This window comes from Cyanistes caeruleus, chromosome 7 (assembly GCF_971803275.1).
Source record: "Cyanistes caeruleus chromosome 7, bCyaCae1.hap1.1, whole genome shotgun sequence".
NCBI classification, from domain to species: domain Eukaryota; kingdom Metazoa; phylum Chordata; class Aves; order Passeriformes; family Paridae; genus Cyanistes; species Cyanistes caeruleus.
Window position 1 is genome coordinate 10,731,757 of NC_141707.1, and position 22,711 is coordinate 10,754,467.

At 39.0% G+C, this 22,711-nt stretch overlaps 1 protein-coding gene across 1 annotated transcript in view; it reads left to right on the top strand.

The window, feature by feature from the left end:
* COL3A1 (collagen type III alpha 1 chain) overlaps positions 1-22,711 on the top strand; it is a 50,715-nt gene that overhangs the window by 13,939 nt on the left and 14,065 nt on the right. The window contains exons 2-31 of the mRNA XM_086898331.1: positions 4,089-4,294; positions 5,851-5,889; positions 6,443-6,559; positions 8,159-8,230; positions 11,394-11,459; positions 12,040-12,093; positions 12,306-12,359; positions 13,106-13,159; positions 13,325-13,378; positions 13,720-13,773; positions 14,236-14,280; positions 14,462-14,515; positions 15,109-15,153; positions 15,875-15,928; positions 16,226-16,324; positions 16,435-16,479; positions 16,600-16,698; positions 17,459-17,512; positions 17,647-17,754; positions 18,913-18,966; positions 19,090-19,188; positions 19,710-19,763; positions 20,115-20,213; positions 20,367-20,420; positions 20,533-20,586; positions 21,119-21,172; positions 21,537-21,590; positions 21,785-21,829; positions 21,918-22,016; positions 22,104-22,211. Coding sequence (XP_086754457.1) covers positions 4,089-4,294; positions 5,851-5,889; positions 6,443-6,559; positions 8,159-8,230; positions 11,394-11,459; positions 12,040-12,093; positions 12,306-12,359; positions 13,106-13,159; positions 13,325-13,378; positions 13,720-13,773; positions 14,236-14,280; positions 14,462-14,515; positions 15,109-15,153; positions 15,875-15,928; positions 16,226-16,324; positions 16,435-16,479; positions 16,600-16,698; positions 17,459-17,512; positions 17,647-17,754; positions 18,913-18,966; positions 19,090-19,188; positions 19,710-19,763; positions 20,115-20,213; positions 20,367-20,420; positions 20,533-20,586; positions 21,119-21,172; positions 21,537-21,590; positions 21,785-21,829; positions 21,918-22,016; positions 22,104-22,211 — 2,147 coding nt within the window. The remainder of the gene's footprint in view (positions 1-4,088; positions 4,295-5,850; positions 5,890-6,442; positions 6,560-8,158; positions 8,231-11,393; positions 11,460-12,039; positions 12,094-12,305; positions 12,360-13,105; positions 13,160-13,324; positions 13,379-13,719; positions 13,774-14,235; positions 14,281-14,461; positions 14,516-15,108; positions 15,154-15,874; positions 15,929-16,225; positions 16,325-16,434; positions 16,480-16,599; positions 16,699-17,458; positions 17,513-17,646; positions 17,755-18,912; positions 18,967-19,089; positions 19,189-19,709; positions 19,764-20,114; positions 20,214-20,366; positions 20,421-20,532; positions 20,587-21,118; positions 21,173-21,536; positions 21,591-21,784; positions 21,830-21,917; positions 22,017-22,103; positions 22,212-22,711) is intronic.

Genomic DNA, 22,711 nt, shown 5'->3' on the forward strand with positions numbered 1-22,711 from the left:
GAAGTGCTGTATAGCCATCATATAGAGCTTTGGGAGGAAAAATAAGACTGTGCATTGTTATAGACAAACACTGTTTGGTTCTAATATTTCTTAAATCTCAGGCTAATAGGTATGTTTAGGAATCAATAAGAAAAGCTGGCTAAGGCAAGTATGTGGCTGTTATTCCACAAGTCTAGAAGCAGACAAGTCAGCTTTTTTATAACCTCATTATTCCTATATGTTACCTGCCAGTGCTTTAGCACAAATCAGCTTTCCAAAGGATTTTGGAGCTAATAGTTAATCTTTATGAGCAATGCAAAATGCATTATGTCATAACATGCTGACACACAGATCTACATCTGAGCACAGAGGGGGTGTCTTTAACACCCTAAAGTCTTCCCAGATGTAAGTTTCCTTTGGAAATCTATTTAGTACTTTCTTTCTGCCAAAGGCCACAGCAGTTTTCATTGCTGCTCTCCTAGCTTATTTCTTAATTCATTTAACAATGTCCAGAAAGTTAGAAGCAAATATGAAAGTCGATATACCCATATGTCTTCAAATTTTTGCTGTCTTCCTGTTAAATGATGCCATCTACTGTAGCACAATTGAATGACAAGCTTGGAAAAATGCAGAGAAATCTCCTTTAATTCCTTATTAATGTAAAATTATCAGTCTGACATATTTTGAATTTCCACATTTTTTATTGATATTGTTGAATAATAAATGGCAGTTGAGTATTCGCAGTATGAAAAAATGGGCACTGAGGAAAGACTCTGCTTCTGTCTTTAAAACAGAATATTTTCTAACTAGCAGTGCAAAAACAGAGGAAAGATGGCCTTTTTCTGTCCTCATTGGAGCTGTCCTCTTTGCTGTAAGGCAGTGAGATCACATCTCTGAAAATAACCAGACAACAAAACAAATCAATGAAAAAGAAGAATGATGAAAAAATTGGCATATGAAGGTTCAAATCCTTGGATATGAATTTCCTAGTAAATAAGGACCTTGTTGTGTTAAACACACAGTTAAAAAATATATGGTTTTGAAAGGCTAAAAAAGTGATACTGGGAGCTGAAAGTCAGAATATTACAACTAATCAAACACGTCTTTTGGGTACAGAAAAGTTGGTATGCTATGCATCTCTTTATATGGGTATGCAATTCATATTACAAGTGCAAATAGTAACAATATTAAATTCTTTTATGCCCATACAATGATATTTTTATTTAACAATTACCACTTGCCCTAGAAAGAAGAAATTTCTCCCCTTCCTTATTAAGTTTACAAATGAAAAGAGCATTTTAACCTGTGGAGCTGGTAGGTACTCAAGCAGGGTGACAGCTGAGCAGGTCACTGCTCTGGGATCTGTGCCCATCCATGCTCTCCAGGGTGCATCCAACCATTCCTTCAGGATGGATTACAAGCTCTAACCTCCCCAGCAGCTTTGCTGATGTTCTGCCTCCCACAGCACACAGCTTTTGAGGGCTTCAGATGTGCAATGAGCCACTCTGAGGTTTGGTATTTCTCCTGAGTCACTACAGAGGCTATAAAGATTTCATTCATAACCCCTCACTTCTATGTTTCAGCCCTCTTGTTTGTCAGGAAACATTTGTCACTAGCCTTGTCAAGACTGGGCAGCCTGTTTTTTCCCTAAGTGCCCACAGCGAGATCCTGGTTTGTGAAAAGCAGGAAAATTCTCCCTTGCAGAGACATTCAGCACCTAACTAAGCAGAGAATCAGCTTGTTTGTTTACCTGGGATCCACAGATATGATTCTGTGGGGTGAGAACTGGGAAGCCAAGCAATGGTTTTAGAAACTAGTTCTAGCTTGGCAGATTAAGGAAGGATATCTAGACCCTCTGCAAAGGCACACATTGTTAGGAAGTGTCCTTTGAAGCAACATCCTCTGATGCCATAACCCTGTGACATGTGGGTGTGGGGAAGAGGCTGTCCTGGAAATGAGCAGTTCTTATCCATCTCTCTTGTGCAGAATATGAAGGTTCTAGAGAGGCCCAAAAGGGCCAGAAAAGGAAAATCAGAGCTTCCAAGTGACAGAGAACGTCTGAGGAGAGTGAGTTTTCATATGCCATTGGAAGGTTTTCAATTTTAAGATTTTTTTTTGTTGTCAAAGAAAGGTAAAATACTAGATCCCAGCTTGATATCAGGCAAAGAAAAATATATTGGCTTGAAAATGTCTGGAAAGTGTTTTTGAAGCTTTGTTACTCTAATCAAGATAGTGGTCAAAACTCTTAACCATAAGGAGTGCCAGCCTTAACAAATCAACATTTTCCTGTTTGCTTATTTTATAATTAAAGTGCAAAAATAACTTAAGATGGTGTGCATGGACACAGCCTGTAGTAGGATTGAAACTGGGAAAAGAAACCCTCCTGTCCCATGGAGTGCTGTGCCCCAAGCACATCTGCACTCCAGCTCTCCCCTCAGGGAACCATGACTGAATTCCCCCTTGCCCTTCCAGAGTTCATGGGAGGTAATGAATTTCATGGGTGAAATAGAGGAAGATGCCAGGTTAATACAACCAAGAAAAACCAGCTGAATGAGGAAGTGGGAAGGGAGCAGAGGCAAACTAAGCTCAGCTGAGCACATGGCAATAAAGGGGAACTGCTCAGGTACAAAATAAAAGAGGATTTGCTGAAGATGGAAAGGGAAGTTACATGTTATGGGAAAAGTGAAATGCAGAGGAAGCATGAGAAGAGAGGAAACACATCTAAGTGTGGACATTGCCAAAGAGCATTGGTGTGGAATGGGAACACCCACCCACAAATACAGACAGGAAGAAAAAGGAACTAAAGAGACCGGGGTGCTGATGCAGTGGTGGAAAGATTAAAAAGAAAGATTAAAGATGCAGGGACAAAAAAAAGGAGACTGCATAATCCATAGGAAGGAACTGCAATAAATTTGGGTTGAGTCTCATACTAGATAATTGTGGCCATTACAGTTTGATGATATTCAGAAATTTCTGCCTGGAGCAAGTGGCAATTTTAATGTCAGAGATTTGAATTACAGCTTTTGTCATTTTGTTTTTCTTTTTGAAGGGTGGTGTATAGTAGGTAAATTACCCCTGTATTTAAGTTTAAGAATGGTGTAGGCACAAAAATAGCTCCTTCTCCAGAATGTTGTTTTTATAAACTGAATTATTTTTAATTATCCATGAAAGAAAATCTTATTATATTATTCATGACATTCACTGATACTTATGTTTGCAATCTAAGACTTCTAATAACATCTACAAAACTTAAATTGAGCTTGTAAAACTCAAATTAGATGCTCTTAAGTGTTATTTTATATTGGGTTCTTAAATGCCCTGGCTTTTTTGATCATGTTTTTCTAAGAAAATACCAACCCCAAATTTAATGTGTCAAGGCAGTTTTTGTCAGCCTTTTCATATTCATAGTCTATAACAAGTTTGATCAGCAAAACATCTGTTGGAAGGAATTCACAAAGCCAGGGCATTTAAGAACATTACATTAATATTACAGATGAGCAATGTTTTTTTCTGAACAAAAGACACTTGTAACATTTGAGCAGGCCAGCTGATACAGTAATTGCAAACCACTTGGGCAATTAACGTGAATGTTCCTTCAGATCTGTCACATACACTGGCTTTCAAAAAACTCTTTGAAACCCCTTGGTGGCAGCTATTACTGCAAGATGCTGAAGACAGGAGCTGATGCTGGACAGATGGCTTATTCCACATCCATGTGCAAGTGCTCCTGCTGGCACGTGGGGCCAGTGGCACTCTTGCTGGAGAGCTTTGTCGCATTTACTCTTTAGCTGCAGCAGAGAATTTGATTGCTAATTAGACAGTAACTCAGTCTGACACTAAAATTACTCAGGATGGAAGATTATCAGAGATTTAATTGGGCTTTGGCTCAGCTCCAGGAGGTTTCCATTGATGTCTGTTTATAGACCCAGAGCAGACTCTGCAATTAATATAACAGATCCCCCCAGTGCCTGAAGAGCAGCATTTGGCCTTTTACTTCGCACACATGAACCAGAAAACTAGACAAACTATCCAACAGTTTTCACGTTTCTCATTTGTAATTTGGAAAACACATTTGAAATAACATCCAACACAATTTTGTCTCTTTCCAGTCACGGGATGTACCCATCTTGGGCAGGCTTATGCTGACAGGGATGTTTGGAAACCAGAGCCATGCCAAATCTGCGTGTGCGACTCGGGATCTGTTCTCTGCGATGACATCATCTGTGATGATCAGGAGCTGGACTGCCCCAACCCAGAGATTCCATTTGGAGAGTGCTGTCCAGTTTGTCCACAAACAACAACGCCACCTCCAAGAGTAAGTTTATTCTCACTGCTCTTTCTTTGATGTTGCTGCCTTCTTGATGCATGTCAACCTCAGTTCACTTTGGCTTAGATGCTCTTAAATGCTTTACTTTTCAGTGCCACTTTCTGAATTTAGGCAAATACTTAGGATGGACAATACAGCTGACAATGTTAAGTCTTCCAGCTCAGTTTTATGTAGAGAACAGGCATCAAAATAGTAGAAATGGAGAGAGGGAAGCAACTAGCTGTTACATTTTTCATTGTATGGAAAAGCATAGGAATAATGTAAACACCTTACTTTTTACTTCACACTCAGTCTATATCCATGAAAATAATGCCAATACAGATTCAAAGAAAATTAGAGGAGTTTCCTAGCATCTTTGAGTCTGCATTTCTTATCAACTCAATTCTACAACATCACAGAGTAAATTTCCTTTTGCAGGCTTATTGCTGACTTAACGCCCTGTGAAGGAAAGGTGATTATACTGTATATACATAATTAATCTCCATCTTTTTATAGACACCAACATTATATAAACCAGTTGCAGCAACTTAGCCTCAGGAAAATCAAGAATGTTAGTACATGCCAAGCCCCCTGTCTAAGTGTTTCAGTGAGTGAGCCAGTTGTACTGAGCTTTCAGCCTATCTGAACATTTCACCAGTGTTAAAGATCCATGAGGTTCTGTTAAAACACCTAGGTTGCCACAGAGGCATTGAAGATCCTTATCTAGAAAATAAGAGAGCAAAAGAGATGTGAGGAAGAGATAGAAGATGCATTTCTGCAGCCCTACAACACATCTGTTTACACATGGAATGCCACACACAGATACATCACCTAGTCTTATTTGCACCTCACTAGCAGTACTCCACTGCTTCCAGGATCCCCTGAGCTATTTCACTGAATGTGTTGAGAGGTGGAAATGAGTGGTATAGACAGGCATGCCAGAGATTTAAGTGCACCTCCTCTCTTGTGTTTAGAAACTCATCAGTTCTGGAGCTCCTGTTAATGAAGAACATGTGACATATTCCCCCAGCCTCTCTCTGGTGCAGGAGTTTGGTCAGGCCATTGGAAGCTGTTCTGATGGCCTTGGGTGGTGTGTAAGGAAATGCCATGTTGAAAGACCCAAGATCATTTCAGCTGAATATTCTTTGCTACTGGTAGTAGCTGAACACAAAAATTGAGCATCCAGGTAGTAACATGTAACTGAATTACTAATTGAAAAATAAATAAATTGGAGCAGTAGATCTGAGAATTTAAAATTAGCTCATCAGACTTCACATGCTGGATTGAGTCCCCATTGTACTCAATAGCAAAGTTGTACTGACTTTATTAGTGTCATGTTTTTGCCTCCAGGGAAGGTGTAATTCTATGGATGATCCAAGGAAGAGTAGATTGACTGACCAAAAACCCTACAGCTTTTAAATATACTGAATAAGCATTAATGGAACATGTGAAAAAACTATATTCAAATGTTTAAGCACTTAATTCTTTTTTATGGGTGCATTTTTTTTGTTTTATTTTGATTCTCTTTTTTTAATTTAATTACCTTTCCTTTTTATTTTTTGTAGACTCCTGGAGTAGTCAGCCGAGGCCCCAAAGGAGACCCTGTAAGTGCAGCTTTTTTTTCCCCCCCAAGGAAACTAACAAAATCAAAACCCCCTTCCTCTAGTGCTAGATATCCCATTCAAGCTGCCAAGATATCCTGCTTTCATTGATGTCTGAACTGTCTGCAGCAGGACTGTACCATATAGTTATTTTGAAGTAGAACTTTTAGCTTCAACAACACTCTCAAAAATTTAAACTGCAAGAACACAGTTTAGTCCAACTGTATCACACTTGTTATGTTTTATTTCTTTACAGAAGGAGAAAAAATATCTTTAAGATTCCACTAACAGTAATAATTCCAGATTCAGGAACTGAACTGCTAAATATTTCTGATGTGTTTGATTAGATATCAGATGTAAAAAGTTTTCAGCAACCAAGTGTTTCCACATGTGAATTTTGTCTCTCTTCCCTGAATGTTTGGTTATGGCCTTGTTTAGGAGACGTTTCCCACCACAGTCACACAGACTGTTAAAAATGGAGAGCTTTGTCCCTCAATGTCCTTGCAGCTGGAGGCAAGTGACAGCATCTATATCTGCTCTGTTTGTGTCTTTGCAGGGTTCTCCTGGAATTCCAGGCAGAAATGGTCCCCCTGGCCCACCAGGACAGCCAGGGAGCCCTGGAGCTCCTGGGCCCCCTGGAATCTGCCAGTCGTGTCCCAGTATAAGTGGAGGAGTAAGTAATTGTTATGTTCAGCTTCTACCTTGCTGCTCAGAGCCATGCAAAGCAATGCTGTAGGCAGCTGTCCCTTGCACCTTCCCAGTGCTTTGCTTTTGGTGGCATCCATCCCATTTGTGCCTTTGGAAAACAGAGCTGGGTGGTCGGTGGGGTTTTGCTGTTGTTTTGGGGGTTTGTCCATAAAATGTCTGGAGCGCAATTAAATCTCTGCCTTACCTTAATTTTAAAACTTTTGGGGCCAGATCTGCTGAAGGATTTAGGTAACTCAGAAATAATCTGATCAGAAAGAGTGTGATGGAGGATTTCCTCCTAAGTTTAATGATTAGGGAAGTCTCCTACTTTCCTATATTCCAGCAGTTCATGTTTAATAACAGAACATTCCAATGAGGCTAGACTGAAGCACTGCTCCTCTGCTCGCAGGGAAGGGCCACGCAAGTATCTCTTTGTCACAGTGCCTCTTCATTTCTGGCTCACTGGATGCTGAAGTCATTTCAGAAGAGCTGGGCACAGACAGGAAGAGAGCTGATTGTAGCTAAAGTTTATTAGCACTGAGCCCCAGGCAGTGGTTTGTTACAAGATGACATTGTCATCCCTGCAGGCCACCAAGCACAGATTTACTGGATGGGACTTCTTTAGCACAAAGCTGATAAAAATTGTATGTTAAAACAATTGCTACTTTTGAATACAGGCCACTGATTATAACTTCCATATATGCTTCCCACTCCTAAGTAAGCCAGAAACTGAGTAAAGATGTCTCATTTTTATTTATTTCTAAGAGGGATTGCCTCTGAGCTCTGGATCAGTTAAGTCCCAGTGAGCACCAGTGACACTGGTTTGGGGTTTGGAGAGGCAAACACAGAAAACAGGCTGAATTAGTCTCCCATTCCAACACTGTATCAAAGATGTGCTATTGGATCCTGACAGGAGAGCTGGTATCAGGAGCACAGGAGTCTTGCACCTGGTCAGTGCAGGAGCTGGATCCACAATGGTTTGTGAGAGCAGGCAGAGCACTGCATGTGTTCAACCCTTCCTGCTCAACCACCTGTGGGCCAATAATGCATCACTGCCGTAAATGCCACATCATTTGACTGTCTGCTCGTGTGAAATGAGCCATCCATTAGGCTCAGGTAAAAAAAAGCAGGATAATTATAAGAATAATAAACAATTTTGTTCTTTAATGCAATAGAAAATATTTCATCAACTTTCTTGTGTGACAAGTCCAACAGAAAAGAGACAGAGAAAATGGGGAAAGAAGCTAAGAAGGAGTCAAACCAAAGTAAAAGGAGAGAAAAAGATAATTTTATGGTTCAGCTGAGGCCCAGCTGTCAAGAAGAAAAATGGATGTGCCCAGCCTAGGAAGCTAATGTCACCATGACCTCAGAAAGAAGACATTGGCTGGGCTTCTCTTATGTAAATATATGGCAGCTACATGTCAAGCTAGTACTACTCAGCAGATACAAATGAGTTAGTTAGTTCTATGCATTTGCCATACCATTGTAAGAAAATAATTACTTGGTTTGTAGCAATCACATATTTTCTTTTCTTTTCCTTTCTTTTTTTCTTTTTTTTTTCTTTTTTTCTCTATTTCTTTTGCAGAGTTTCTCTCCACAGTATGACTCCTACGATGTGAAGGCAGGTGGAGCTGGTCTCGGGTACCCACAAGCCATTGTAAGATGATAAAGCTTTTTTTCTCTGCTTTCTTCTTTTTAAAGAACAAATTTTCCATTCGTAGATTATACCTTGGATGTGTATGTATCCTGATTTTAATCTAAATTTTCATTTAATTATTGCCTGCATATAGTTGAATGTGATATAAGGCACAAGATTGTTCAGCAATACTATTCTAGAAAGTAGCTATAGGTCATCTAGATTTTTTATTTTTCACTTCCTTTCTTTAGTTTCTTACCTTCCTTTTCTTGATCTCTGTGATTCACATTCTTATACTACCTAAACATTTTTCCCAGTCTCATGTGCTTGATATTTTTGCACTGATTTCTTCCCTTCCTTTCAATAATGTTTACCTCTCCCACTGCCTTTAATCTTCCTTCGCCCACTCAGTATCATTTGTCTTTACTATGATATTCCATACTTGCTAACTTTTTCACAATTCAAACTTGCCTGATAATAAGTGAATAAACCCTTCTTATAAATTTTATTCATGCCAAAACTCAAAATATTTTCACTTTTTCTTTTTAAAATTGCCATTACCATTTTTTTACCCACAGCTACTCAGGCTGTGTGCTAAGGATGCTGTATCTGCCTGCTAGACCTGCTCCAAGATTTTCAGATTTTTAAGTGAGAAAAAGCATGGACTGCCTCAAAGAGTTATACTTGAGCTATGCTTCATGTGTAATATAAGTCTGAATGTTTCACCTCATGGTTCTCCTTTTAGGCCCTGGGATTTAGAGACATTCAACATGAAGTGTTGTTGATTCAGACAATCTGCTACAGAGAGGGTGTGGTGAATTGCTGCTATTGGAAATTGGCTGTGCTTCATTAAGCATAATCATTCTTTTCAGCCCAATTCTGCATACCATGGTTTGGCTATCACATGTTGTAGCTTATTAAGGCAGTTGGGAGGGAGGGAGGGAAGGAAGGAAGGATCATCTTGTGAAATAAGGTTTGGTAATTACAACAGCTCTTTTTCCTGAAATATAGTCATCATTTTCTCACCTTTATTTTAATCTGTTTATTTCTGCCTCCTTCATTTGCTAATATGATCATACATGCATTTGTCTTCTTCAATTATCCATTTTTCTCCTTCTTTATTCATTTATTTGTATTCACTCCTCACAGTTTTCTCCTACAGCTGTCATACCATCTCCATTCTGCTACATGATGTCTTAATATGGGATGTGCTGAACCAGGCAGATAACGGAGACACCTTCAGTTAACAACTGTGGTTAACTACCCTCTATTTTGGCTTTTTCCCTGGAAGTGATTAGTGATTTCTTGTGCTCTGACTCCTGGACTGAGGTTAAAAAACCCCACCAAAATACATTATTGAGCGCTCTAAAACATCTTCGGGGTTGTCTGTATATTTTCAGGTCATAAGGGCTTTTATATTGCATCATAGCATATGTGACCTCAAAGTAAGTACCAGCAGTTGCAGGCAGATGTGGCTGAAATCACTAGAGCTAAATAACATTTATAATTTGCATTACATAGAATAATTTCTTTATTATTTTATAAATTTATCCGTTTTCAATGTAAATTCACTCCTAATGAATAAATATCCAAAACAATTCGCAGTATCAGCAAAACAATAAAATATGGTACCAACACTGGCCATGTGTGGTTACCATGCCTGCTATTTCCTCAGTCACACATCTCTCCATTTCTGCATTCCCATGGCTTTACACCACTTGTAGACTGATTTTGTGCTTTACATCACAGTTTCTCTTCACTTGCCCTTGTAACCTCCACATGTTGTCTTTGTCTCTTTCCACCAGTGCACATTCTCTAACTGGAGGATGTTCATCTTTTCAAAGTCTGGAGATTCTAGCAGCAAGCACACCCCTAACTATCAGTTTATCTCCTCAACTTGAAAAAAACTTGTGTAACTTGAAAAAAAATATCTCATTTGTTTATAGCCATATGTCTAATTGATTGATTGCTACTGATGAGTTGATGGCTTTAATTCTGGTTGGATCTATAGGTACCTTATACCAAATCAGTTCTAATAATTTACAGGGACTGCTCATTGTATTCACATATCAGAGGCAACCCCATTTTCCAAACTCACAGCTCTGCCTCTTGCTGCGCTTCTCATCCTAGAAAATAGCAAATATTAAAATGGCTCACTTTTTTAGACAAAAGGCAACTGTGAATTAATATTATTTATTTTTGTAGTATAGTGGTGTACTGTCCTACATATGCCACTATATTACAGCAATACTGATAATCCTCTATTTTAAAAATTAGGTTCATAAAATTGTAATACATGACCTTTTCTGACACAATATGACAATATCCCATGAAACACATTATGTGCAACACCAACTATGGAATATTCTGCCACTACTGCAGCACGCAGTGATCCTCGTATCATCCATACATGTGATTCTTTTGGCTATAGGAAACATGTGAAGAGTTTAATTTAACAAAAGCTTTTTTTTAAAGAAGCCCCTACAGCTGCAGCAAACCACTGTGTTAATTTTCAAATGTTTTCTGTCTTGCAGTACCAAATGCTTTTGTGGTTGTTGCTACAACAAGTAGAAATATTGAGATTTTGGTTAGTCCGGGCCCCATTTCTTTCTTATGGCTTAGTAGTGTTAAAGTTCAGAAAAGATTTCACAGGTGAAAATGTTTGTCTTACTGACAACAACAAAAATATGGCCTTAATTCAGTGTATCTCTAGGTCATTGGGAATCTCTAGTGTTGGGCTAATTAAGCCCAGTTACATGGCAGAGAAACTGACACTCATTTACTCTGTCTAACAAATTCAGTTCTGCTTCCTATTCTTCCCCTTCAGGCAGCTAAAAAGCAGAGTTCTGAGAATCCCTCTGGGATCTAGAGAAAGGCAATAGTGACAGAAAAATTAAAAGCTGCAGCTATGAAAATACCTTGGGACTAGGTTAGCCAAGCCTGCAAGGAGCAACCCAGTGAAGCCTTTTCTGAAGGGACAACTAGACAATGTATTTCTTCAGCACTGTGTGAATGTACTGCTGCTTCCTTTTTACTGCACCAAGTGCAGGTCACCAAGGATTTTTCTCTGAACTAATTATGTAAAATTTATTTCGCAGTTATTGATGACTATTGCAACTCTATTAAGCTTTATAGCTATATTACATTAATGTAACTACTTTTTATTTTTTCATCTGCTCTATAGAGTGGCTTTCCAGGACCCCCTGGCCCCAGTGGCCCCCCTGGCCCACCTGGTCATGCAGGTCCCCCTGTAAGTAACAGTAATCTTTTTGTAATCATCTTGTATTCTTTTATGAGCTCCTCCTTTTCTCTGTCATAAATATTAAGTACCTTTTCAACAGATTAATCTGGATACTATGATGAAGAATTTTATGCATAAAAGTCATCTTGAGCTGTAGCATCACCAAAACTCAAGAGCTGAGATCAATACACTGTGCTGGCTTAAATCCTTGTGTACCCCTTGAGATCTCTGCAAGTCCATGGGGTGCCAGCTAACATTATTTGAAGACATGCCTTTCCTGACATCAATGACATTCCCAAATGTCTATCCATACAAAATTTTAACAGGAGGTAAAGGAAAGTGGGATGCACATTCAGTGAACATACCAAGGGTCTGAGTTTTTCAGCATCAATCTCCTTTTGGAGGAACAGTTTAATTCTCTTTTCATGGAGTCATGTTCTACCTGGTTCTGGTAATTTCACCTTTGGTCATTTGTTAACTGATCTGACTACAGTTTTCCTTACAATTATGAGATTATAAAATATAACACCACTATGAAATGGTGCATGTACTTGTTCACATCTCAACTGAGTTTTTTGCTGCATTCCAGGGCTCTGCTGGATACCAGGGCTCCCCTGGAGAACCAGGACAACCTGGCCCTCCCGTATGTATCATTCACTATCACTGTGTATGTTAAAGACATGATCTTAAAAGCATGAATCTCTGTCACTGCTGCAGTGGATGGAAAATTTGCAGTTTATCCTAGCTTTTTATTATGATGCATGTCAAATGTACAAGTATTTATGATGCATTCATAGTTTGAAAAAGACTTAATATTTGTTATTATTGTAGTTAATATTAATTACTTTTCTACAGGGACCTCCAGGCCCTGTTGGAATGATAGGCCCAGTTGGTCCACCAGGAAAAGATGTAAGTTCACTATTATTCATCCAGTTATTAATAAATAGGAAGAAAAAAAAAAGTTCATTAAGTTGTAAGACAACAGACCACATTGATATTATTGCATTTGAGAATTTTTAACATCTCCTGATTTCTCCATTTTGCAACATGACTTTAGCAAAGTAAATTTGGCTTACATAAGGTCTGTCTATTCCATAAAATGTCTAATTTTAGCAGGCAATTTGATTGATTTAAAAAAACCCAACCAATATAAGCATGAATCCTACTATTTATTTGGTGCAAAATAAATTAGCGGTTATAAAGAAAATCAGACAGTTGTGTAAGCTTTCTGCTCCCTTTAGATCTTATTATGGGACTTACAGCCATTGACACCATTGTCTGTGTCACAGCTGAGTGAGTCCTGAACAGGGGGGGTACAAGGCAAGGCACAAACATCTACAGCTTCTCTCCATTTTGAGTGTTTTACTGAGAAAAATAAGTTTTCTGGGATCGTCTCTTGCTAAAGGTTGTCTTGAAGTAACTCAGAAATTAACTAGAACCTTGTTAGAAGCTGAGTTTATAAATTCTGGCAGTTGTTTTCCAGAAGGCAGTGGCAGAGTGAACTGTCACCCTGAGAGGATTTGCAAAAGCACCACTGTCTTTGGTGGAAATTTCACCTGCTTATTCCAACTCACCTTGTTCTACCACAACTGGTGCTTTGCCTGTAAGCCAATTAATAACAAAACACTAAAAATAAAATTATTTTCTTTCAACAGGGAGAACCAGGAAGACCAGGCAGGAATGGAGACCGTGGAATCCCTGGGTTACCGGTATGGAAAAAATCTCCCAATAATAATGGTCTTCTAATCATAGATTAGAATTTTGTTTTCCCATATCAAGTTAGTCAAGTGAACAAGACACACAGTGAACATTGGCTTGTGACCTTAATATAATAAGTACATGATTTATTAATCTTTCTATATTTATGTGTTTAGGGTCACAAGGGACACCCTGGAATGCCTGGGATGCCTGGGATGAAAGGCCAGCGAGTAAGTATTGAGTATATTGATTATAGCTGGGTCTGTTACTCTCCTTGAATTATGGTGTTGCACAGTTGTGATCTTTCAGTCATTATTTCCAAGGCTGAATCATAGAAGTAAAGTTAATTACTGTAAAATGTAATCTGAACTTCCATAACAAAGATTCAAGTTTATTCTGGTTATCTCAGTTGTAGAGTTTCATCCTTAATGCCAAAAAGGTTCCAACAGCTGATAGCACTCAATATTGAAAATAAGTCCCTTTTGGGGGCTTAATATTTTGCCAAAATGAACCAAGTTTTTCAGAATGCAGGAGGAATACAATTCACAGACATGGTTTTGCTTTCCCACAGGGTTTTGATGGAAAAGATGGTGCCAAAGGTGACAGTGGAGCTCCTGGTCCAAAGGTAAAAATTTAGAATGTCATCTTTCTAGGTAATGACCCTGATTATTTGTTCTATAGATGTGCTTTGCATCTTGAACAATTATTAAAATACAATAAACATTAAAGAAACCCATTTCATATCTCCATGAAAAGAATATGAGTCATTCCAAAGGAGTTAGACATTCTGAACCACATCATGTCCCAATTTTCCAGCCATAACAAATATGAGACCCCAAAATGAAAGGACATTTCTCAGTCATCTGACTCCCTTGCACAGCATTTTAAAAACTGCATCTTTCTTATTTTTATTTCCTGTTTAATTTTTAATTTGACACTTGTTTAGACTTCTGAGAACTCAGTTCATGCTGAGGACACCCAGCACCCCATAGGAAGTGATAACAAATTGGGCTTTCTTCTGTGTGTCTTCCACTTTAAACCAAAAAATGTTCTCACCAAAGTTCATTTTGTTTTCTCTCTGTAACAGGGTGAAACTGGTCTTCCTGGAGTAAATGGAGCACCGGGCCAACCGGTAAATATGTGCATCCTGGAGTGTTTGAATGTTAGCTGAGTTGTTCCTCATTCTTTTAACTGTAATTACTCCACCACATGCAGTGGACAATAGTGAGTTACACAAAAAAGAGCTATGTCTCTTTGCTCAGTCACCTTATTTTAGAAGCCATTTAACAGATCCCTTTTGACATGATTTCTAGGGACCAAGAGGTCCAGCTGGAGAAAGAGGAAGACCTGGGAATCCTGGTGGCCCTGTAAGTAATTGCAGACATTGTTCTCATCAACAGAGGCAGCAGATATTTGGATTCAATAAATTGAGAATTCCCTACTTCCTTAAAGCAGTTGTAATGCAAAGGAGTAAAAAACTATAGCATCAGTAAAAATCTCACACGAAAACTTTTCAGTCCCCAATTAAAGATGCAACACCTCTAACCCACAACATGTTCACCTCTTATTTCCTGTTTCACTTTTTAAAATCATTACACATTGAGGAAGAGTTCAGTTTCTCAGCATAAGCTCAGGATTGGCAAAGAGAAGCAGAGAGGAAGATCTTATTTATTCACACAGACTATGCTTCATAGTTGTTGTTTCCTTAGAAAATTAATAAAAATATGTTTTTATATCTTCCTATCTCAGCACAAGTCACATAAAGTGTTGGATATTCCTTCACAAAATATTTAATTAATTATTACTTTGGAATTTCCTCTTTAAGGAATCCTTGGGTCTTAGTCAACTAAGTAGGAAAGTACAGACACAAAAATATGGTCTCTGAGTCACGGGCATGAAAGGAAGTGTGTTCTGTGTCCTGGGTAGTGCTCTTTACCCAACACCTCTCTTCTTTCTGTAGGGTGCCCACGGCAAAGACGGATCTCCAGGAGCAGCAGGCCCACCTGTAAGACAACTGTGACTTTCAGTATTTGTATTGCTTTAGTCTGATTACTTCTAGCTGATGTTCTGCAGTACCAGCAAACCTGAAATTGGGATGCACTTGTTCAAGAATGAGCATTTTATTTCATTGTATTTCATAACTGTGTTGGTTAATATACTTAAAGGACATAGTGCAATAGGAAAGCTTTAACACTGTAAATCAGAAAATGCAAAAATTCAAACCCAGATTATTCTCAGAGAACAAACATATAGATGGATAGAATTTCTATACTTCATGAAGATCAAATTTTGAATGATCTTATCAAATAAATAATTTAGCTGTCTGGAGTTGGCAACCCCTTTTCTTTCCCATCTGCCTAGAAACCTGAGCATATCCACTTGTGTGTAACAGCTATATTGGCTTTCTTTTCTCCTTCTTTTTTTATAATTAGAACAAATTTTGGAAGTTTTTTTATAACTTAATCTCCTTAATGATAGATTTCATGGTTTTCAATTTAAAGCACAGAAATTCAGCTAAACATGTAAAAGTCAGGGTAACTAAGATGTAGGTGTGATATTTCAGGACTAGCCAAATTTCATCTTTTACAGCATGATTTATATTTGCTATTTTCCAGGTGTTTCCTTACTCAGAGAAAAATCCCATAATCAGACTCTCTTTTTAAACTTAAGATTAATTCCATATGGCTTTTACTTTTTACATTAATAGTACTTCTTCCACTTTTCAGGGTCCCCCAGGTCCCCCTGGAACCGCAGGATTTCCAGGCTCTCCAGGTTTTAAGGTACTCAGCTAAAGACACATAACTGCATGGGATTTGGTCCTTTCTCTAGTTACACACATTATGTCACTCTATATCATTATTTTATGAGCCCTCCTTTTCCTGGCTGCTATTACACTGTTTGCAAGCCTAGAACAGATGTGCTGCCATATGCAGCATGAGACAAACCTGATCCTCATCATCTTCATGAATGCCCACAACAAAACACCACTAAGTGGTAGAAACCATTAGTTTAATGCTGATTGCCCTGGAGATGACTAAAATGCCTTCAGTTTCTCCTTTTACTGTTTTTTTCCATAGGGTGAAGCTGGTCCTCCTGGTCCTGCTGGTGTTAGTGGTAGTCCTGGAGAGAGAGGAGAACCTGGTCCTCAGGGTCATGCTGGGCCACCTGGGCCTCAGGTACATCAATAAGACTTGATGCCTGGGAGGTCCTCTTCACAGAGCCCTAGGAGTCCTTTGTTCTGCTCCTGGGTTAGCAGTGTTGGTTACTCAGATATTTATTTTTGCAGGGCCCTCCTGGAAGAGCTGGAAGCCCTGGCAACAAGGGTGAAATGGTGAGTACTTTTCACATCACTGCCGTTGCTGCACTGTGTTGGTGAGCATCACTGTTTGGACTGGGTGGAGTCCATCAATGCCGTTCTCACTTTATCTCTGTCTGCTCTCTCTCTCTCCAGGGACCATCTGGTATTCCTGGTGCTCCTGGGCTGCCAGGAGGCCGTGGTCTTCCAGGTCCTCCAGGAGCAAGTGGAAATCCCGGGGCGAAAGGCAGTCCGGTGAGTTACTAATGGTATTTACACTGGTTGTACAAACAAATGTGGTGGAAGTAAGCCTAATACCATTAAAATATCATTGATCTTCTCCTATTCACTTGAAATGATCTAATAAATTATTTTATAATGAAAATAGGCAATTATTTTTATAAAGATATAACATATTTTGTTTCATACATATAGGTATTTTTATATATAATGATTATACATCAATATGTTAATAATACCTAATTGCTTTCCTAAATTATCTGCCAATTCAGATACTGCTTGTTTAAATTGGCTACATCAGACACAATCTGTTGTTTTACAATCCTATTTTCACCTGTTTTAATTCCCAAGGGCTGAGTCCACAGCCCACTAAACCCCATAGGTTGTATGGTCTTACACTGTCACTTACCCCAGCAAGCCCTTTTCTTACAGCCTTACATCACATGTAGCTCTTTGTCAGAGAGAATATTCAGGGACTTTAAACAAATGACTCAATGATGTCTGAAATAGCTCAGGAACAGACATAAAATTTTACTCAATGGTGTTTAAGATTGTATCACTTCTTTCCTTTACTGGATTTTTAAGGAGTCCCACGACTTCCACTTACAGGTTCAGCCAGTGCATGCTGATTCCTTTCAAGAATGTTAAATTAAAAAAAAAGGAGTCAATAATTTGAAATATCAGGTCTGCTTCCATGTATTTCAATATGTAGAGTAGCTCTAGAATGATGCCCAGTAGCAACCCATAATTTAAATGGGATTTTCTATCTTTTAAGGGAGACCCTGGTAAGGATGGAGCAAAAGGAGAGCCAGGACCAAAAGGTGAACGTGTAAGTGATTTCAGAATGTGTCCAGAGACTTCTTTCAAGGAAGTCTGAACCCTGAATCATTCCCCATATGAAACCTGTTTGGTTCTTTTGGAGACTTCTAATCCACTGATGGGCTTGGTTTCTGTTGCTGCCAGGGTGAAAACGGCACCCCAGGTGCTCCTGGGCCTCCTGGTGAGGAAGGGAAAAGAGGTGCAAATGGTGAACCCGGGCAGAACGGAGTACCTGGTACCCCTGGAGAAAGGGTGAGCTGTGGTACACAACCTTTTTGAGCTAACACAGAGACAGAAAATTCCACCGTTCAAAACACTTCCAGGAGAAATTTGGCTCCACATATCTTCTCAGCAAATTCCAGATAAGGAACTGGGTTACAAAACTAGGGAAAATTCTTATCTAGCTGCTCCTCTGAATTGCAGCTCTTGGATCTACCTCAGTTGGAAATAAATTCATTTATTTCTGGTTTTGATATAGAAGCACCAGTGGTCTTATATTTCTGGAAGTTTTACCAAAAGAGTTTTGCTGAGAAGCAAAACTATATAAACTATGAGAGCTACAAGGGGAACAAATAATCAAAATTTCAAAATTACTTCTCAGTTAACAAAAATAAACAAAAGAATTTCTGCTCTGGGAAGTGAAATTAATGTAAATTCTTCTATATTCAAGATATGTCTTTATGTCAACACCTCTGTTGTTAATACGTCTTCAATATCAGTAACAGCAAAATTGTCAAGATGTCTTCTATGTTATAATATTTCAGCTGCAAATGGGTTTTTTGGCTAGCATATTAAATAATTTTCAAAAAAATTAATAATTCTCACAGTGGAATCCATTAATTCTTTTATTGAACAAAATAAATAGCAACATCATTACAAATTTTAGATTTCTGTTCCCATCAGAAACAAAGGAAATTGTGCTGATCTATTTGTAAGTCCTAACTTAATAATTGATTGCAATATTTGCTGAAGCTATGACGAAACCAAATATGCATAATGAACTAATTAATCATACTAAACATATAAAGGGGGCTGTAAAATGAAATATATAATTCAAATTTCTTTTATAAAGACAGTAGTAAATATAAGTATTAAAACAATACAGCAGAGCTCTTCTCAGTATTGGAGGAAAATAATTGCTCAATACTGAATGTGATTTTTGTTTTTTTATAGTATTTTAGAAAACTCATAAATAAAGGAGGACACACTATAATTTCAACAGGATCACTGCAATCAAAGACAAAATGCTCTGCAGTCCTTACTACAGTAGTGAAATGCCTCTAATATTTTTTTTTTTCCTGTTTATTTTCATAATGATAAGTCTAATGGTGAATAGTTTTGAAGAAAACCCAGTTGCTATTACCTGTGTCATACTGCCTATGATGCATAGTTTGTTCTTTTATCTGGCAGGGCTCCCCTGGCTTCCGTGGCTTACCCGGTAGCAATGGACTTCCAGGTGAAAAGGTATAAATCTTCCTCCAGAAAAGTCCTCCAAACTTTTGGAGAATCCATGTGAATTTGGATGCACAATTTCAGATTCAAGGTGATGCTGATTCCCTTGCTGTGAATCTCCACATCTCTCTCCAGGGTCCTGCAGGAGAGCGTGGCAGCCCAGGTCCCCCTGGCCCCAGCGGACCGGCAGGAGAGCGTGGACAAGACGGAGGCCCAGGTCTTCCTGGAATGAGAGTAAGACAGGACATCCCCAAGAAAATGGGATAAACTCTGTTAGAAATTACTCATCTGAGCTGATACAATAGAGGAGTCCAACTAGAAATCCTTCCTGTGAGCTCCTTTAGGCAGCAGTAGCATCCATTCATGGTGGGACAACCATGGAGAGGCACAGGGCACTCCCAGGACACTGCCACAATGGAGTCAGGAGGCTTTGGGGAGCTCCCAGAGCATGCCAGGCCCTGCCAAGAGAAATGTCCTTAATATGAATTAGCATTGGATGAGTTTCTGTATTAGCTCTTTACATTTCAGCAAATTCTAACATTAGGTATTTAGGGGTTTTATTTAAATATGTTTATATTTCAATTATTATGTAAATAGAGTTAAATGTTTAAATAATTAATTTAGACATTAATTTAAGTAATTCCATATACATAAGTATTATATTTTTGGCTTATTTGTAATTAAAGCAAATGAGCTGCTGGTCATGTATGTCTTAAACTGAAGTATAACACTCTTTTATTTCCTTCAATTTGCAGGGCTTGCCCGGAATTCCAGGAAGCCCTGGAAGTGATGGGAAACCTGGCCCTCCCGTATGTACATTGTGCAAATATTTTATCCTAGTCCTCCTGCTGACCCAGCCCTACCCTCATCCCACAGTATCCACATGACAGGTTGTTATCACAGCCAGATTAATTGTTTCCTCTCTGTTTGCTTTAACTACCAGAGCCCTTTTTATGCTGCATCATTGTAACAGCAGCCTGCAAACTCTGTCATTCCATACTGTGTGAAATACAGAGTAGATGGGGCACAAGCTGCAATACAAAACCCACAATGAGTTTTGAAGTGTCTCCCCCCCACTCAATGTTTGATGAGACCTGGGGATTGCTTTATTTCACCTCACAGATGCCATAGATGCTTCCTTTCTTTTTTGCTTATCCCAGGGCAATCAGGGTGAATCTGGACGCTCTGGCCCACCAGGCCCTCCAGGCCCACGTGGCCAGCCAGGTGTGATGGGTTTCCCTGGTCCTAAGGGCAATGAGGTGAGTGGGATTTCTCCTCTTCTGTGCTGATGCTTGATGAGTCAAATGTTAACCTAAATTGCTCCATAATGGTGTTATCTCATGCTGCTGCTTTAGACTATTGCCCACTGACCAGAAACAAATATTTCAAATGTACTCTTTCTTTTTTGTAAGGGGGCACCAGGCAAGAACGGAGAAAGAGGCCCTGGTGGACCACCTGGACCACCTGTAAGTTTTGCTGATACTTTGTTTTATAATGGTACAATATTAAAAATAACTTGATGAGTCTTACAAAAATGGTATCACTCTCTAACCATAACCTAATTTTGTCTTTGAATAGGGTCTTGCTGGGAAGAATGGTGATGTTGGCCTTCCAGGTCCTCCAGGACCTACTGTAAGTGTGGTGGGCCCATCTGAGGCAATGATCAGGGGTCTGGTAGCTACAGATAGGCCCTGGGAATTTAGTGGAAGGGAAATATTTATAATGATATAAAGAAACCTCCTTTTATGAAGACAAAAAAAAGACCTCTTTTTTGTTTTTTTAAAAGTATTATTTTAATATTGAACAAATGTTCAAGACTTTGGTGGGAGAAACTTGAGTCAGATATACCTGGTATAGATTGAAATGAAAATTCAGTTTAGAGCTCTTGGTCTCCTCAAGCAGAAGTGCATTGTTGCTCCCTTTAATGTTTGTAGCATTTCAAACTCCTATCAAGTTAAAATGTGTCTGCTGGATCATATCTAAGAGATGGACTGAAAAGAGCAAATACCACAACACCAACATTCGTTAGTTTTTGAGCTTGCTCAGTGTCATCATCAGGTCACAATTAGGAGTCATAGATTAGAAGTGACGTGGAAGTGTTTATATGTTGGGAAGTGTTCTCAGGCAAGTTCATGGATTTTCTTCCTCATTTTTTTGATTCTAGGGTGCTTCTGGGGAGAGAGGAGAACCAGGAGCAGCAGGCCCACCTGGCCTCCAGGTGCTGTGTGTTTATTGTTTTCTGATTCTTCCTAATAGACTAACACAAATACACAAATTTTTTTAAAAACAATAAATATAGGCATCTGAACATTTACATTGGAGTGCCAGATACCATCCTATTTTGAATATCATGGAATATAACAGATCAACCACTTGAAAAAAGTTACTGCATCATAGATCATTGCAAACCAGGTGGTTAGCTCAGACTGTGTCACCTAAACCCCGTAGCTGTCAAATTTCCATCTTCTTTCTGAAGGACTGGAATGAGCTGGCCACACATCTTCATGTCAAAACCAAAAATCTGAAGATGGAAAATGCATAACTTATCTGTGTAACATGAGTAATACTGTTTCTTCATATAGGGATTGCCTGGTGGACCAGGACCAGCTGGAGAGAACGGAAAGCCTGGAGAGCCAGTAAGTAGTAATTCCTTTTTCTTTAAGTAACAAAAAATTAATGAGGAGTTCTTCCTAAATTATATTTCCAAATTCAGACAGCTCTCAGCTCTCCTCAGAGCAGCAAAGTTTGATTTGGGGAATGACAGGGATGGCAACCGCCATGCAGATGTTCTAAGTTCATGGATAACTTACATTTATTTTCTCGTAACCAGGGGCCAAAAGGTGATATTGGAGGACCTGGATTCCCAGGCCCAAAGGTAAATAATAAAGCATATTTTGTAATGACATAAATGAATTAACAAAATATGAGCCTGGAAACAAAGAGTAATACATTTTTTATCACAGGGTGAAAATGGTATCCCAGGAGAACGTGGAGCACAAGGTCCTCCAGGACCTCCTGGAACAAGAGGTGGACCTGGTCCTGCTGGCACAGAAGGTGCCAAGGTACCCACAGAATTTCTTCCTTTTCTGTTATTCTGCTACCATTTGTGTTAATTTTGTTTTTTCTAATTAATTTTTGTTACTCCTTAGGGTCCTCCTGGCCCACCTGGCCCCCCTGGAGGCACAGGACTACCTGGCTTACAGGGAATGCCAGGAGAAAGAGGAGCTTCTGGAAGTCCTGGACCAAAAGGGGAGAGGGTAACACACACACACACTTTTGATTTTATGCTAATTTAATGTTAGCATCCCACAAGGCGCTGTGTTTGTCCACCCTCTCACTTTGTCCTGATTTCAGAGGTGCAGATTGTGCAGTAGTACTCTTGATTTAGCAATGGGATGTGGATCCTAGATGTTGAAAAATATGGGGGTTTTCCCTCAGTTTAATACGTGCTAGAGATTTTGCTGCACTGGATCTCTTGGGGGATGTTGTCTTTGATGTTTTGGGAACATCAAACCAGTTCTAATGAATCTAATTAATGATGAGTATAGGTCATACCATGGGAAGACAATTCATCCTGGACTTAATTTTGAATCAATTTGTGGGTTTTTTTCACATTAAAGAATGTAATAACTGATGCTGAATACTAGGCAAAATATCATCCCCAGTTTCATTAAGGAAATCTGGCTACTGACAGACCCTGAGTATGAGATCCTTCCCCCCCATTTCAGCTCATCTCATGATTCCTTTTTGCTCATGG